Here is a 13,355-nt window from a genome sequence, read left to right on the forward strand (position 1 = left end):
TCATCATTTATTGCAGACACACTTTTTACTGGCGCTCAATGTTTGGACAATACAACCACTATCATTATTGCAATATGCTTGTCAACATTGGGTGTTCACACAGTTTACAAGACGTGCTTACATCTGCCTCAATTCAATCACATGAAGCAACCAGGCTGCGTGTTAGAAACATTAATCATCCATAGAGCTCCTGGAAACTGGAAGATCAAGTTACTTCTCTTCAGAAAGGCTCTTTCTAACTACAGATTGATCACCTTTATATTAACCCCAGGCGCCCGACTGAACACTCCATTTTTAAACAATAATTGTTCAAGCACACTGGTAAGTGGCTCCGTCAGACTCCACAAAGGTCTTGCTCAGTTCCGAAAGTGATGGTACAGGGCCATTTATATAAAGGTGCTTCATCAGCACGCTCTCATCAGTTTTGTCTTTCACTCTTGGCTACCCTTGGATTTCGATCAGTCATGACAAATCAGAGGTGACAATGTGCCAAAACTAACTTGGAACCTTTTAAAATGCACTGTAGTCCAGTCCAAAGATGGTGAAGCAGGGAGGGCAGTGAATAATCTACAGTTGGATAGAGTATGACTGATCCAGGTCCAAGGGTGGCCATATGGCAGTGCATCATAAGATCTACAGGCAATCTGATAAGATGATAGCCCGTATAAGGAAGAAAGTCTCCAAACACTGTCGGTAAGTGAAAGAAAGTCCTCAAGCAGTCCTTGGCCCAGCACTGTGGTACTGGTCCCCAAGGCTTCCCCTCCAGGTACCACCACTGAACTCAGGTTCTGCGTGGATTACCCAAGGCTCAATGATGTCACTAAGTCTGATGCACATACCATCCTGAGCTGACAAGCTCATTGATCAGTCAAGGGCTGCTAAGTTCCTCAGCACGTTTGATATGACATCTGGGTTCTGGCAGATCACAGTAACTAAGGGGGCTAAAGACAGGTCTGCGTTCTTTACTCCAGAAGGATACCAGTTTCGGGTGATGCTCTTTGGGTTGAAGAACAACTATTTCACCTTCCAGAAGTTGATCAATCAGGTCCTGGCTGAGTTGGAGAACTTCAGTGCCACCTACACCTATACCTACACCTTCATTTGTGCTAGCTTTAGGACTCTGCACACGTTTACCACTGATAACCAGTTCTAAAGTGCTTGTGTTCTCTCCTTTAAATATAGTATTGTCATACACCCAATTGGCATATTTAATTCTCTTGCAAGTCCCTAGTAAAGTGGTACTACATGTAACCGGGACCTGTAAATTAAACACTACGAGTGGCCCACCAGCTCTCATTTTGCCATCACTTAAGTAGCCCTTTAAACATGTTTCAGGCCTGTCATTGGTGCCTGTGTGCAGTTTTAAACTGCCATTTTGACCTGGCAAAATAAATATTTTGCCAGGCCTAAATCTTCCTTTTTAATATAAGCCATCCCTAGAGAATGGTCTAATCACCCTTAGGGCAAGGTGCAGTGTAATTAAAAAGTTGGACATTCACTTTTTAAGTTTTACATGTCCTGGTAGTGAAAAATTCTTACATTTGTTTTATACTTCTGCAAGGCCTACCTCTCCCATAGGCTAACATTGGGTTAACTTATTACATATAATACGTTAAAGGTTTCAATTAGGAGCAGGGTAGGCAGGAAGGTCGAGTTTGTTGTCTAAAGAATAGTCATGAATAATATTATTTAATGGCAAAGTCAGATCTTAAGTCACTATTATGAAAATGCCACTTTTAGAAAGTTGGCAATTTCTTGTCACAACCATTTGGTTGCCTGCAGCCTGTTTCCTGGGTCATATGACTAGGTGTAGCTGGAAATTGGTCTTTGTATATTGCTCCCAGACAGTGAGACAAAGCAGCATAGGTGTTGGCAGAATGGGTCATCTCCGACTTGAGAGGGAGGAGCTGCCACCTACCACGCTTGACACCACTAAGGTTCTGCCCAGCACAATCACAAAAGGTTTTGACACAAGTCGATTGTGGCCCCAGACAATCTGGGGCCAGGACACGGAGGCATGAATTTCCAATCACCTCTGAATGAGAAAACCTCCAGAACCTTCTCCTACTTCCTAATTGGCTCCAGGTATAAATATTGAGCCCTCAGTCCCAACTCTTCAGTATACTTCTGGACCTGTGATGACTCAGACGGACTGTTGTGCTGCTCTGCAAGAAGAACCGCTACTCTGCTGCCCTGATGCCCGAGTAAAAAGACTGGACATGCATCGTGAACCCAGGACCATCAGATGAATTCCAAGGGTTAGTTGGCGGCCTTCTGATCAGAGCCTCAGGGACAAAAAAGGCTCCAACCATCTCAAGCCCAGCACCTGGACTCAGTCTGCTGGGAGTCCTACCCACCAGGTGGTACCTCCCTAGTCCAGGACCCTTGGTATTGGGCTTTAAGGTGCTCTGGCAGCCCAGTTGTGGCCCTGTGAGCAGAACCAATGAAGTGCGACGCATTTCTCCGCAGCTGCATTGCAACCCTGTACCCGAAGCAGCCCCAACGCCGGACCTCACACTGTGAGTCTCCCCGGAACTGCTGCTGCACAATACATCACTGGCACAGACCTTCAGATCACAAGCCCCTCACTGATGTAATCTTCGATGAAGACGCAGAACTTCACATCATAGCACCACAGCTTTCTTCTGAGCTGCTGGTGCGCAAAGCATCTTTGATGCCAGACTTTGCATCGCAAGCCCCTCATCAAAGGCATCCTTGGTGATGATGCAGTGCTCCGCATGCAGCTTTTGGGAACCACGGCTGCGCCACGCAACCTCAGCATGAGATCTCGCAACGCTCTCCAAACCAGGATTTCAGGTACTTTGTTCAGCTGGCCTAACTGGGTCTCTGTATCCGGCCTGCATTCCACTGCGGTGGACCTGAAATTGTCACTTCATACTAGCACTATTTTTACTCTAAAATTTGAAATTGCACATCTCCGGTTCTACTGATTGGATGTTTGTCATTTTGGTCTTAAAACATGTATTACATTTTACTCTCTTTGTCTAAATTGATGTGACATTTTTCTTGTGTTGTATTTTCACTTTAATACTGTTTGAAGTGCTGCATAAATACTTCACATAGTGCCTCTCAGTGAAGCCTGATTGCTTTTGCCAAGCTACCAGAAGGCTAAGCACATGTTAATGTGGGGTTTACTTGTGTGTCTCCCTGACAGAGTTTGCGATTGCTGCCTGAGTAGGGTTTCACCCTCCTCAACCCAATTTCCAACACAGATGTTGTCCGACAGACAGCCATGGGGTTACGTTCACTAGAAACAGAGCCCACATGTGCCACTGAATACACAGGACCAGAACAATGCATGTAACCAGCAGTCCAAGAAGCCTCAGAACCTACTCAATGAAACCCATGACTGATCACACAACATCAGGATCAAACCATGTATGGCCTAGGCTCGTTGCCAGGGTACGAAGGCTTTGAACAACATAACAGCCATGATCACCCTATGAATTAAATCCTTGCATCAGGAGAACTCTAGTTTGCAGATGGAGAACCTGTGTTATGAAAGAAAGACAATCATCGTTCGGAGGAGGTCCACTTTAAGCAGCCAATCTTCAAGTTAAGGAAATACATGTGCCCACAACCTGAGAAGGTGGGCTGCACCACTACCATCACCTTTGTAAAACCAGGTGACAGAGGCAAGGTCAAAGGGTAGAATAGTAAACTGCTCTGCCCCTACCTCGAACAGAAGGTAGCATCTGTAAGACTGCAGGACTGCACATGGCTGTATGCATCCTGCAAATCCAGGGATAGCATCACCCAGATCCAAGCCACTGAGAACCTGAGCTAGATTGAGAATTCTTAATTTGAAGGGTGAAGATCCAAAATCAGCCTGAGCCATCTGTCCCGCTTGGACGCCAGGAATTAGTGGGATCATCCCTCCTCATCCGTTTCTGAATCCGGTACCCTCTTGATAGCCCCCATCGGCAAAAAGAGACGTGACCCCTGCAGAAGGCCAGCTGTATAATCTGCTGTCACTCAAGTAGGAACTCTTTTGGCCACATGAGCTAGGCACCTCTCCCACGCCAGCCCCAGTCGTAAAAAGTCTTGGCATAAAAATAGATGCCAAGCTCTCTATGTCATACCAGGTATCTACCATTGCAGGGACATGTGTGGGCCTACTGAGACAGCTACGGAGATTCGCCCCCCTTCTCTCATTTCCAGGCACTATGGATGGCTATGTCGGCAATGATTATGTCAAGGTTAGATTATGGCAACTCTCTGTACATTGGCCTTCCTGAGAAGCTGCTAACAAAACCCCAAGTGGTCATGAACGACACTGCTAGACTGATTTTCAGGCTCCCAAGGCGGGCACATGCCACCCCCCTACTGCAGCAGCTGCACTGGCTCCCGATCAAACACAGAACAAGGTTCAAAGGTTTCTGCATAGCCCATAACGCCATCCACGGCCAGGTACGCCTCATAAACTATGTGCCAGTGCATACCCTTCGATCGTCTGATGCTGGCCTTTTGGCCTGCCCCCGCTTCAAAACATCCTCCAAAGGGGGCAGAGACTTTTCCGCAATGATCCCTCAACTCTGGAACAGGCTACCGGAAAGCCTTCGCAGGGAACTCACCCTTCTTCCATTTAGAAAAAAAATTAAAACGCTTCTTTTTACTAAAGCCTGGGGCACAACCTAGGCCATGTTTTGGTGCATGTACATGTGGATGTGGTGAGGTGAGGTTAAGCTCTCTCACATAGCGCTAAGAGACCTGTCGGTGAATATGCGCTCTAGAAGAAGTGCCAGTTAACATTAACTTGAGTCCCACCAAAATAAAAGATGGAATTCCTGCCTGTTGGGAAAAAATCAAACCCTGCCTCCTACTGGATAAGATTGGTTCTGAAAGAAAAAACTGAAGTAGCTGATGAGGCGGGTTAGGAGGTGCTGTAAGATTGCTGCCCTTGATGCTGCCCATGGTCTCTGGAGTTGCAAATATTCTGGGCCAACTGGTTTACTGATATGAAGGGTAGTCATTGATAGGCCTCAGAACATTTTGTACTGCCTGTCAAACTGGTGAACCAGTAAAAGCAATACATGGGAGGGGGCTGCCTATGATGTGCTCTAAGGCTGATTAGTTCTTTACCACAAAGTGCCTGGATCCATTGAAGGGCATGTCCATTCGAGACGCTTGGTTGTCACTGAAAAACACAGTAGTGCATACAATCATGAAGCTGACCACTACACTGGTGCTTATGGCAGGTCCCAAGCGGCCCGCTGCATCAAGGCCAGCCCATAGAAAAAGTAAGTTACCTTTGGTAATGATTTTAATGGTGAATACCCTATCTATCAACAGATTCCTTTCCTTGCAAATATTGTATCCAGGTGTTAGATTGGATCCGGAAACTTTAGAGCAGTACTTTACTTCTGTACTCTGTTAGGTGGTGCGAGCGGCTCTGCACCAAAGTCAAGGTGGAAGGGAGCCTTTGATCTTAAACAGCAACTAGTCTGAGAAGAGTTTTGTATAAGGTGGGTTGACAGAAAGGGCCTGCAGCTCGCTCACATGCCTAGTTGATGATATGGTGATGATGAAGACAGTTTTTAATGTCAACTGTGCAGCGGTTCTAATGGGGGGCACATCGAAAAGTTGAAAACCAGGTTCACGTTCCACTGTGGCATCACAGTGTTGATGGAAACGAATGTTGCATCCTTTCAAAACTCTCATCCACAAACAGTTGACAAACATAAAGGCGGCAGATCTGGTACCCGCAGAAAAGCCGAAAGGGATGACACATAGCCTGAACAGTGCCCAAAACAAGTCCTTCCTGGGCCAAAGACGAAACAAACAACAAAACATAAAATTGTCTTACACCGGATCCTCTTGTCAGGTGGCGCACTAAGCCACAAATGTGTCCGAAAGACTGCTGCACATCGATTTTGTACAGAGCCAACTGACTGCGAAGAATCACGACCAGCTCTGAAGCACCACAAGCAAATTCATGCGAATCCATAATCTACATCCACTCTCCGAAGTTGGAGCATGGCTTGAAACTTGAAGCTTTGAAGAAGGGACAATTTCCATGGCATGCTGGGGTCATTGAATTTTGGGGTTGGTACAACCGATGAAGTGCGCCTCCTGCGGGTGAGCAGGAGAAACTGTTGGTTGGTGATTAGTGCCTAGGAGTATTCTAAAGAGGAATCTGCAGTTGAAAGTATCGTTCAGAAATCACCATATTCTCTGCCTGGAATTATCAACCATCCACAAAACCACAAGCCTGGTCTGAAGTTATCTTCACCTTTTCTTTGCAACCCAGACAACTTCTGATTTACACTAGGGGTGGGCGGAATTTGCGAAATTCACTTTCGCAAATTATCGCGAAAATGTTAAAAATCTCCGCAAACACGAGGAAATATTGCGAAGATGCAGAAGTTTTTTTCCCGCACGTTCGTGGTATGTTCTGCGTGGTCGCGGCTCGCCAACTTACCCATGCGGTTGCTCGCGGGCGCGGCCATCTTGTTTTCACTTGTCTCGCGGTGCATGATCGTGAGAAGAAAGACGTGATCGCGCGACGAATGATGTTACTGTGGGCGCGAACTGTCGCGAGACAGTGCAAATGGCTACCAACAATCCAACATCTCGTGGAGAACGCGACCGGATCGGGAAAACTTGTCGGCGAACGCGGGGATTCAGGTAAGGCGATCGCGCGCACGCAAGAATGTATTATTTTACAGTGCGAACAAGCAAAAAATTTCTGGTAAAATGCGGATTGCCACAATTTTGACATTTTCGCGCTCTCCGCGGAACGCGAAAATGTCAAATTATCGCAATTTCTGTGAGCGGAACGGATTTTTAGCCAGGCCTAATTTACACACAAGCTTCTTTTTACAAAACTTATTATTGTGTATTCTCCATTCAGCTTATACAGTAACAGCACACTGGACTCACTGCTTAAATTACTACCCTTTGCTGTGTAATCCAAGAGGTGTAATATTCAGGATCAAGGTGAACAGCGTGTTCAGCTGCTCCAACTGTAACATAGGCAGTTGCCAATCATTTGTAACTGCATTGTAAACAAGCCTGCAACCCAGCTGTGCCCCACAATCATTGTACACTAAGAACTGAATTATGCCAAGTATAGACATTAACGATTGTCAATAAATAATGATAGTAATATGTATCAATCCCCCAGCAGCCTCTTACTGTGTATTTTAATCATCACAGGGAGATTGGGAAATAGCAGCAAGAACTCTTTCTTAGACAGAAGTTTCTTTTTCTTCATACGCTCGTAGAAATTGAGTTCAAGCGCTCGGAAGATCCTTGAGTAAAACATCTCCGTTCTAAACAGCTCTGCAACAAGATTGAAAAAAAATTAGGACTGTGCATATCGAGTAAGACACAATTGGAATATAAATATTGGAATGACAGAATGATCAGAATGCAATTCACCTTTTATTACGGCGATGTACTAAGCAGAACAACCTGAACCCACGCATTTTAACTGAATAGGCAGCTTGTCCAAGATCACACATTTAAAATGGGCAAAAATCAACCACTACCCAAAAAATTACTTAAATTCAAAATACCTGCAAATGTACCCTTTGTCCTGAATCATTAGACCATTATATATATATTTTTTGTCCCAGCTATGCAGAGTTTAGAAAAAAGTGACTTATACCCCTATCATTTAGGAGACCAGTAGATGCTCTGCAAGTTCATAGATCAAATTCTACAGCTAGTGTTCGCCATATCAGGGTACCTGCTTTATACTTGGCGCGTTAGGTCTAAGTTGTTAACTGCAAAGTAAAGAAGAGGACAACACAGGCCTTGGCATAGTATGTTAATAACACAATGACTTTTTTGATAATATTTATTTTTCTCTTTTGTTGTTAACTGGCCATACGTTTCTATTCACTTTATTATTTTACATTTTTATGATTTTTATGATATGACAATCATTCATAGTATATTGTATTTTAGCAAGGAAGATTGTTGTTTATACATTTTGTGAATGATCTCTATTTGATCGAATAAGGAATATCAATCTATCTAACTGCAAATATGTATTTTTCTGGTTGGGCCAAAAACTGCAAAAAATGAAGCAAACGCTACATCTATAAATTTACACAAATCATTAACAGAAAAAGCACTGGCAAAATCAAAAGTAAGGTTTGTCTGCCAGTCTATTGGCTTTGTCAATTCTTGTTTTATCATGTTTTTGAGAAAATATATTGTTGGTCAGCTGCTGGTGCCTCACCAATAGTAAAAAAAAAAAGGAAATTGGCTAAAAGCAAAAATATACTTTGGTATCAAAAGCACATCTTGCCATAGTAGAGCCTGGCTCTGAAGGGAACTACTGTACGCGACGATGTGCTCCTTGTGAAAGAGCAGAATGCAGTCACGCACACTAAAGAGAGCCCACAGCCGAAGTGGGACGATGCACTGCCCTATTCTGTAGGGGGAGTGATACAGAAGAAGGCATTAAGAGGGCTGGCTGATAGCCTCAAACAGTAAGGTCGGTGTTTATATTCACTGAAAAAAACAAAGTTTAAAGTAACGTTATAGTTAGGTGAAATGTTCAGTAACAACATAATGTTTTCAACTAAACAAAAGCACAGAAATTCACTAGTTTTAGTTATAGTAAGTAACTATAACTCGCATCCCCACCATGCACAGTTTTCTGATCAATAATTTAACCCCTTCTGTGCCACGCCCTTTCCCCCTCCTGTGCCGGGCGTTTCATTAGTGGGTGGGGTTCATGACGAGATAGTCTCGTCATGGGCACAGCGCGACCGTGCTCCATGACGAGACTATCTCGTCATGGGCACAGAAGAGGTTAATTGCAAATATTGCAGTGATGTTATCAATGATGTCATAGAAGAAGTCATGAGTGATGTAATATTTGGGGTAATTGGCAGTGCATGGAGTGGGCATGAGTTACAGTTACCTTCGGGCACGAGTTATAGCTACTTGAGATAACTACAGCTGGTGAATTTCTGTGGCTATTAGAGTTTAAAACATAATGTTGTTACTGAACATTTTATAAAACTATAACATTACTTTAACCTTTGTTTTTTTTCAATGAACTTCAAGGTTTTTTTTTTACCTAAAGTAATATTTTATTATCATATGTAAAACCAAATGACTGCCATGCATGGCCTTGGGTCTGGCTGTAGGGCCTGGCGTGTGGCCACTCCTATCATCTTTCTCCAGAAAGTATCAATAATTGCAATCAAATATATATTCCAATAGTGGCAAACAACATTTAAAGAACTTTTTTGGAGCTACATGTCTGTAACTCTTTCTTTTTACACAGTTTTTAATTTTACATTTGGATATGAAAAATTTGAAAATAAATAGTCAGAGATATATAATTTTTTCTTTAAGAAAATAATAAATAAAACAAATATATCTCTGTAATCCCTTATAGCGTTTTACACCCCCAGAAACTAAAATGGTAAAAATAACCACATCAAGGCCATGTAGTTTATGTGATACATCAGCAACACATAAAATACCTCAAAGCGACCAGCCCCTAGGTGACAATGCGATCCCAGCTGCAGAGCAAAAGCTGTAGCCTGGGAAATTCCTTTAAAAATATGGTAAGTTTTCCTGGGGTCATGGTTTCAATGATCCAGAAGAATTATGTTTCTTTTTTCTAGTGCTGCTGAGGGGCAGAAGCAGTCCCTACAGCCCCCTCACAACATACACAAATATTGGTGATGTCTCTGCCCCTTCTAGGGACATCACCAAAAACTAAATATATGTAAATAGCTCTCCCAGGGCATTATTGGGTGCTCTATGAAGGAGCAGTGAATACTAAATGAGTGGCTGTGTCTGCTCATTTATTATTCACTGTTTGCAATTTTTAAATATTTTTATGGATGTCCCTGTTCTACCCAGGACACCCACTGTTTTTTGCAGTAGCCGGCATAAAGTATTTTTTTTTAATGCATAATGGTGTGCCCCGTGCCAACTGGGGCACGCCACAGATATCGCCATGTTGGGTACTATGAGGGCCGGATCAGGGCCCCCACAGCCCCCTGCACCTGCAGGAGCCGGCATGTTTTTCTTTGTTTTTAAATAGCATGTCCTGGTGCCCACCCATAGCATGTCACAAACAGCCTTGCCTCACCCCGGGCACCCCACAGCTGGTCTAACGTTGAGGTCTACTGGGAGGCCCAGGGCCCTCGCAGCCCCACCGACTCCCCAGTATGCACCCATCCCGGGTGTAGCAGGAGCCGGCATTGCTTTAACCCCACAAGAACAGTTTTCTCGTGCTCCCATAGAGGGTCAGGGGAAGCAATTAAAGCATTTCCCTGTTCTTGAGTGCAGGCAGGGCCGTTCTTTGTTCTCCCATCAGGTGGGGCAACCGTGGCAGATTCCCTGCCCACGCTTGTGGGGAGGGACACAAACGGTGTCCCATGGATTGGGGATCATGGGGCTAGGGTAGAGCTCCATTTTAATTAAGTTATCGGCCCCAGGCGATGGGGTGCCTGGGGCCTTGTGAAGGCATGGGGAGTGGGGCTACAACACCCTCCCCCTGAAACATGCCATATGCCTCACCCACATCCCACCAGAAGGGTCTTTAAATAGAAATGGTGAGAGCCCATGCTTTCCTTTTTTCAGTTTTTATTTTGCCGCAGTTTCACAGCTCCCCCGTGAATTTACAGCAATTTTATTTTCAAAAAATATTTTGACCCTAGACAACCCCACCACCAGGCATCGTGGTTCAGGGTATCCCTTTCCTGCCGCCTTATGTTTTTCTCATTTCTTTAGGATTTGGGAGATGGCTGCCACCACTTCCTGGTTGAGGGAGTGGCACCCACTCAGATTTCAGGTTGAGATCGGTCAGCTCTGCGGATCCTCCACAACGTGATATGTACAATTCTTTTATACCTTCTTTTTTTCAAAACTGATAAATGGATTGCCACCAAAACACAAAAAATCATTCCTTCTGGTCCAACAGCTAGCTTACTCACAACTTTGATCTAAATCCGTTCTGCGGTTTAGGCTGTAGCTGTGTCTAAGGTGGCTATGGATCACCCCGAAATGTCTATGTGTAAACTAATCACATACTAGCACATGTGTGGAGATTTGTTAAGTGACGCCAAAGTTATTAGCAACACAAAAAAGGCATATCCTATAGAAACACGATGCTAACTATGATTCCACCACTGGTTAATATATACACATATTTAAAGTGATGTTATAGGTAGGTTAACATGTCACTGATAACATTTATGTTTTGAATTTTAAATAAACAAACAAATTCACCAGTTATAGAAGAGCTAACTATAACTTGCGCCCGTGGTGCTAACTATAACTTTCGTCCAGCCATTCACTACTTATGACCTCACATATTACATCACAGATGACATTTTCTATGACATTTATGACATCACTGATGACATCTTTGGCCGTGCGCACTAGGGGGTGGCCATAGGGCTTGGCCTGCTGACAGACCCTGTGGTCAAATCCCCAGCAGGTGGCCAACCCCATGCCGGGCACAGCATTTGGCATGTGCCAGACAGAGTTGCCCTTCGGGCCCCGGGACCCCATCGAAAACAAATATTGGGGGGAGAGATTGTGCAGCTTCCCCAAACCTTAACTGACTCTGAGGATGTTATTCGGACAAAATATCGAGTGACATTAATTTCGAGTTTTTAAAATCATGTCACAGAAGTATCGTGATGCAGGAATATTGTTGACACAAATATTGTTTTTTAAGGTAAATAATATCGTTTTCAAGAATATTGTTGTTGTTAATATTGTAGACAATAATATTGGTGTAAAAAATATTTATTTTTAATTATCTTTATGAGTTTTAAATAATACTGTAATGGTATATGATATATATATATATATATATACATATATATATATATATATATATTTTTTTTTTAAATTTAAATATTTTTATTCCACCATCGGTTCAGGTACATTTATACTGAAACATCTGTAAAGAATAAAACATTCTTAAACAAGAAAAAAGAAAAGAGAAAACAAATCCTGAGAGCCTACAGAGGCGCAGTACAGTACTATTAAGTTACAGAATATAGCAGCTCTGACAAAAAAAAGGGTTACACAAAGATCAAAACATAAACAGCAAAGATAGTTACTCCAATATGTTTAAATCACTGGATTGTACCTGGAGTGCATTCATCCTGATTTTCCAATCTGTTACAGGGGCCCAAATAAGTTTCCCTAATTTCCTAGTCTTCCACCCTTTCTTCTCATACAGACCCTTTCCCAAATAAAACATAGCTAAGTCGTGTAAGTCATTGTTGAAATGTGGGGGGATTAGGGGCCACCCATGCAGATGACACACAAATTCTAACCACAGCCATGGCAAGAAGTGCAAATTTCCAGTGAGCTAACAGCGTTCCGTCTCGAGCCACACCTAAACCCATCAGCTCGGCAGACAGTTTTATTTGGATCCTCAGGGTTTGCCCCATAAAATCCTCTATAGCTCTCTTAAGAGGTTGCAAGGCAGGGCAAGAGGCAAACATATGAAGTATATCTGCCTCGTCGCCTTGGCAACGGGGACAAAAAATACCATCAGTCCCACCCCATTGAGCTATCTTAGCTGGGGTGTAATAGAGTGAAACAAGTGTTTTAAAATGTTGTGCTTGGAGGCTCGCTACTCTTAAAAGGGTGTAGCCAAGCTTAAGCAATGCCCTAAATTCATCCCCTTCAGTGTTCAGCTTCCGCTGCCATTTCTCAGGGTGTTTTTCTAAATCATCGCCCTGTAGTTGTCTCAGCTCTTTATAAATCTGGGCGATTGTACACCCATCAGGGTTTTGGACACTTCCATTACTGGATCTCTTGAGAAAGCTTTCGCTCTCCCCTTCTTCCTTAATATAGAGGAACGGATCTGGACAAGTTTTAAAAACTCCCTGTGATCGAGGTTAAAAAGGATTTGGCCTTTCTCAAATGAGAGTATAGCATCTGGTTCAAAACGATCCCCCATCGTCTTCGCCCCTAAAGCATCCCATCGCCACATAATTCCATCGTGAAAAATCTCGGGGAGAGGCAGATACCCAAATAAAGTAGTATAATAATTCATTCTTCCTAACCCCAGCTTTTTGCTGACGCCAGTCCAGACCGCTACTGCTGCCCCAAGGGTCTTGAATTTAACTTTTTTATAATAACTGGCTTCACTGAATCACAAAAGCCAATTAGGGGCTTCTCTTTCTAACAGTAATTCATATACATCCGGAGAAGCATCGTTCCTCAACTGGTCAATGACCTTTCCACCCAATAACCCTCGGATGTATTGGATCACCGTGGCCCAATAATATATTTTTAAATCAGGGACCACCCAGCCCACTCTTTCCCTAGATAGGGACATATATCTAAGCGCTCTTCTCGTCTTCCCTTGAGCCCAAATAAATCGG

At 43.5% G+C, this 13,355-nt stretch overlaps 1 protein-coding gene across 1 annotated transcript in view; it reads right to left on the reverse strand.

The window, feature by feature from the left end:
• LOC146769594 (rho guanine nucleotide exchange factor 11-like) overlaps positions 1-13,355 on the reverse strand; it is a gene marked incomplete at its 5' end in the record, with an annotated part of 243,205 nt that overhangs the window by 161,594 nt on the left and 68,256 nt on the right. Inside the window, 1 exon segment of the mRNA XM_085640490.1 lies at positions 7,159-7,305. Within this exon segment, the coding sequence (XP_085496616.1) occupies positions 7,159-7,305 (147 nt within the window).

Source organism: Triturus cristatus, unplaced genomic scaffold (genome assembly GCF_964204655.1).
Source record: "Triturus cristatus unplaced genomic scaffold, aTriCri1.1 SCAFFOLD_374, whole genome shotgun sequence".
NCBI lineage: Eukaryota > Metazoa > Chordata > Amphibia > Caudata > Salamandridae > Triturus > Triturus cristatus.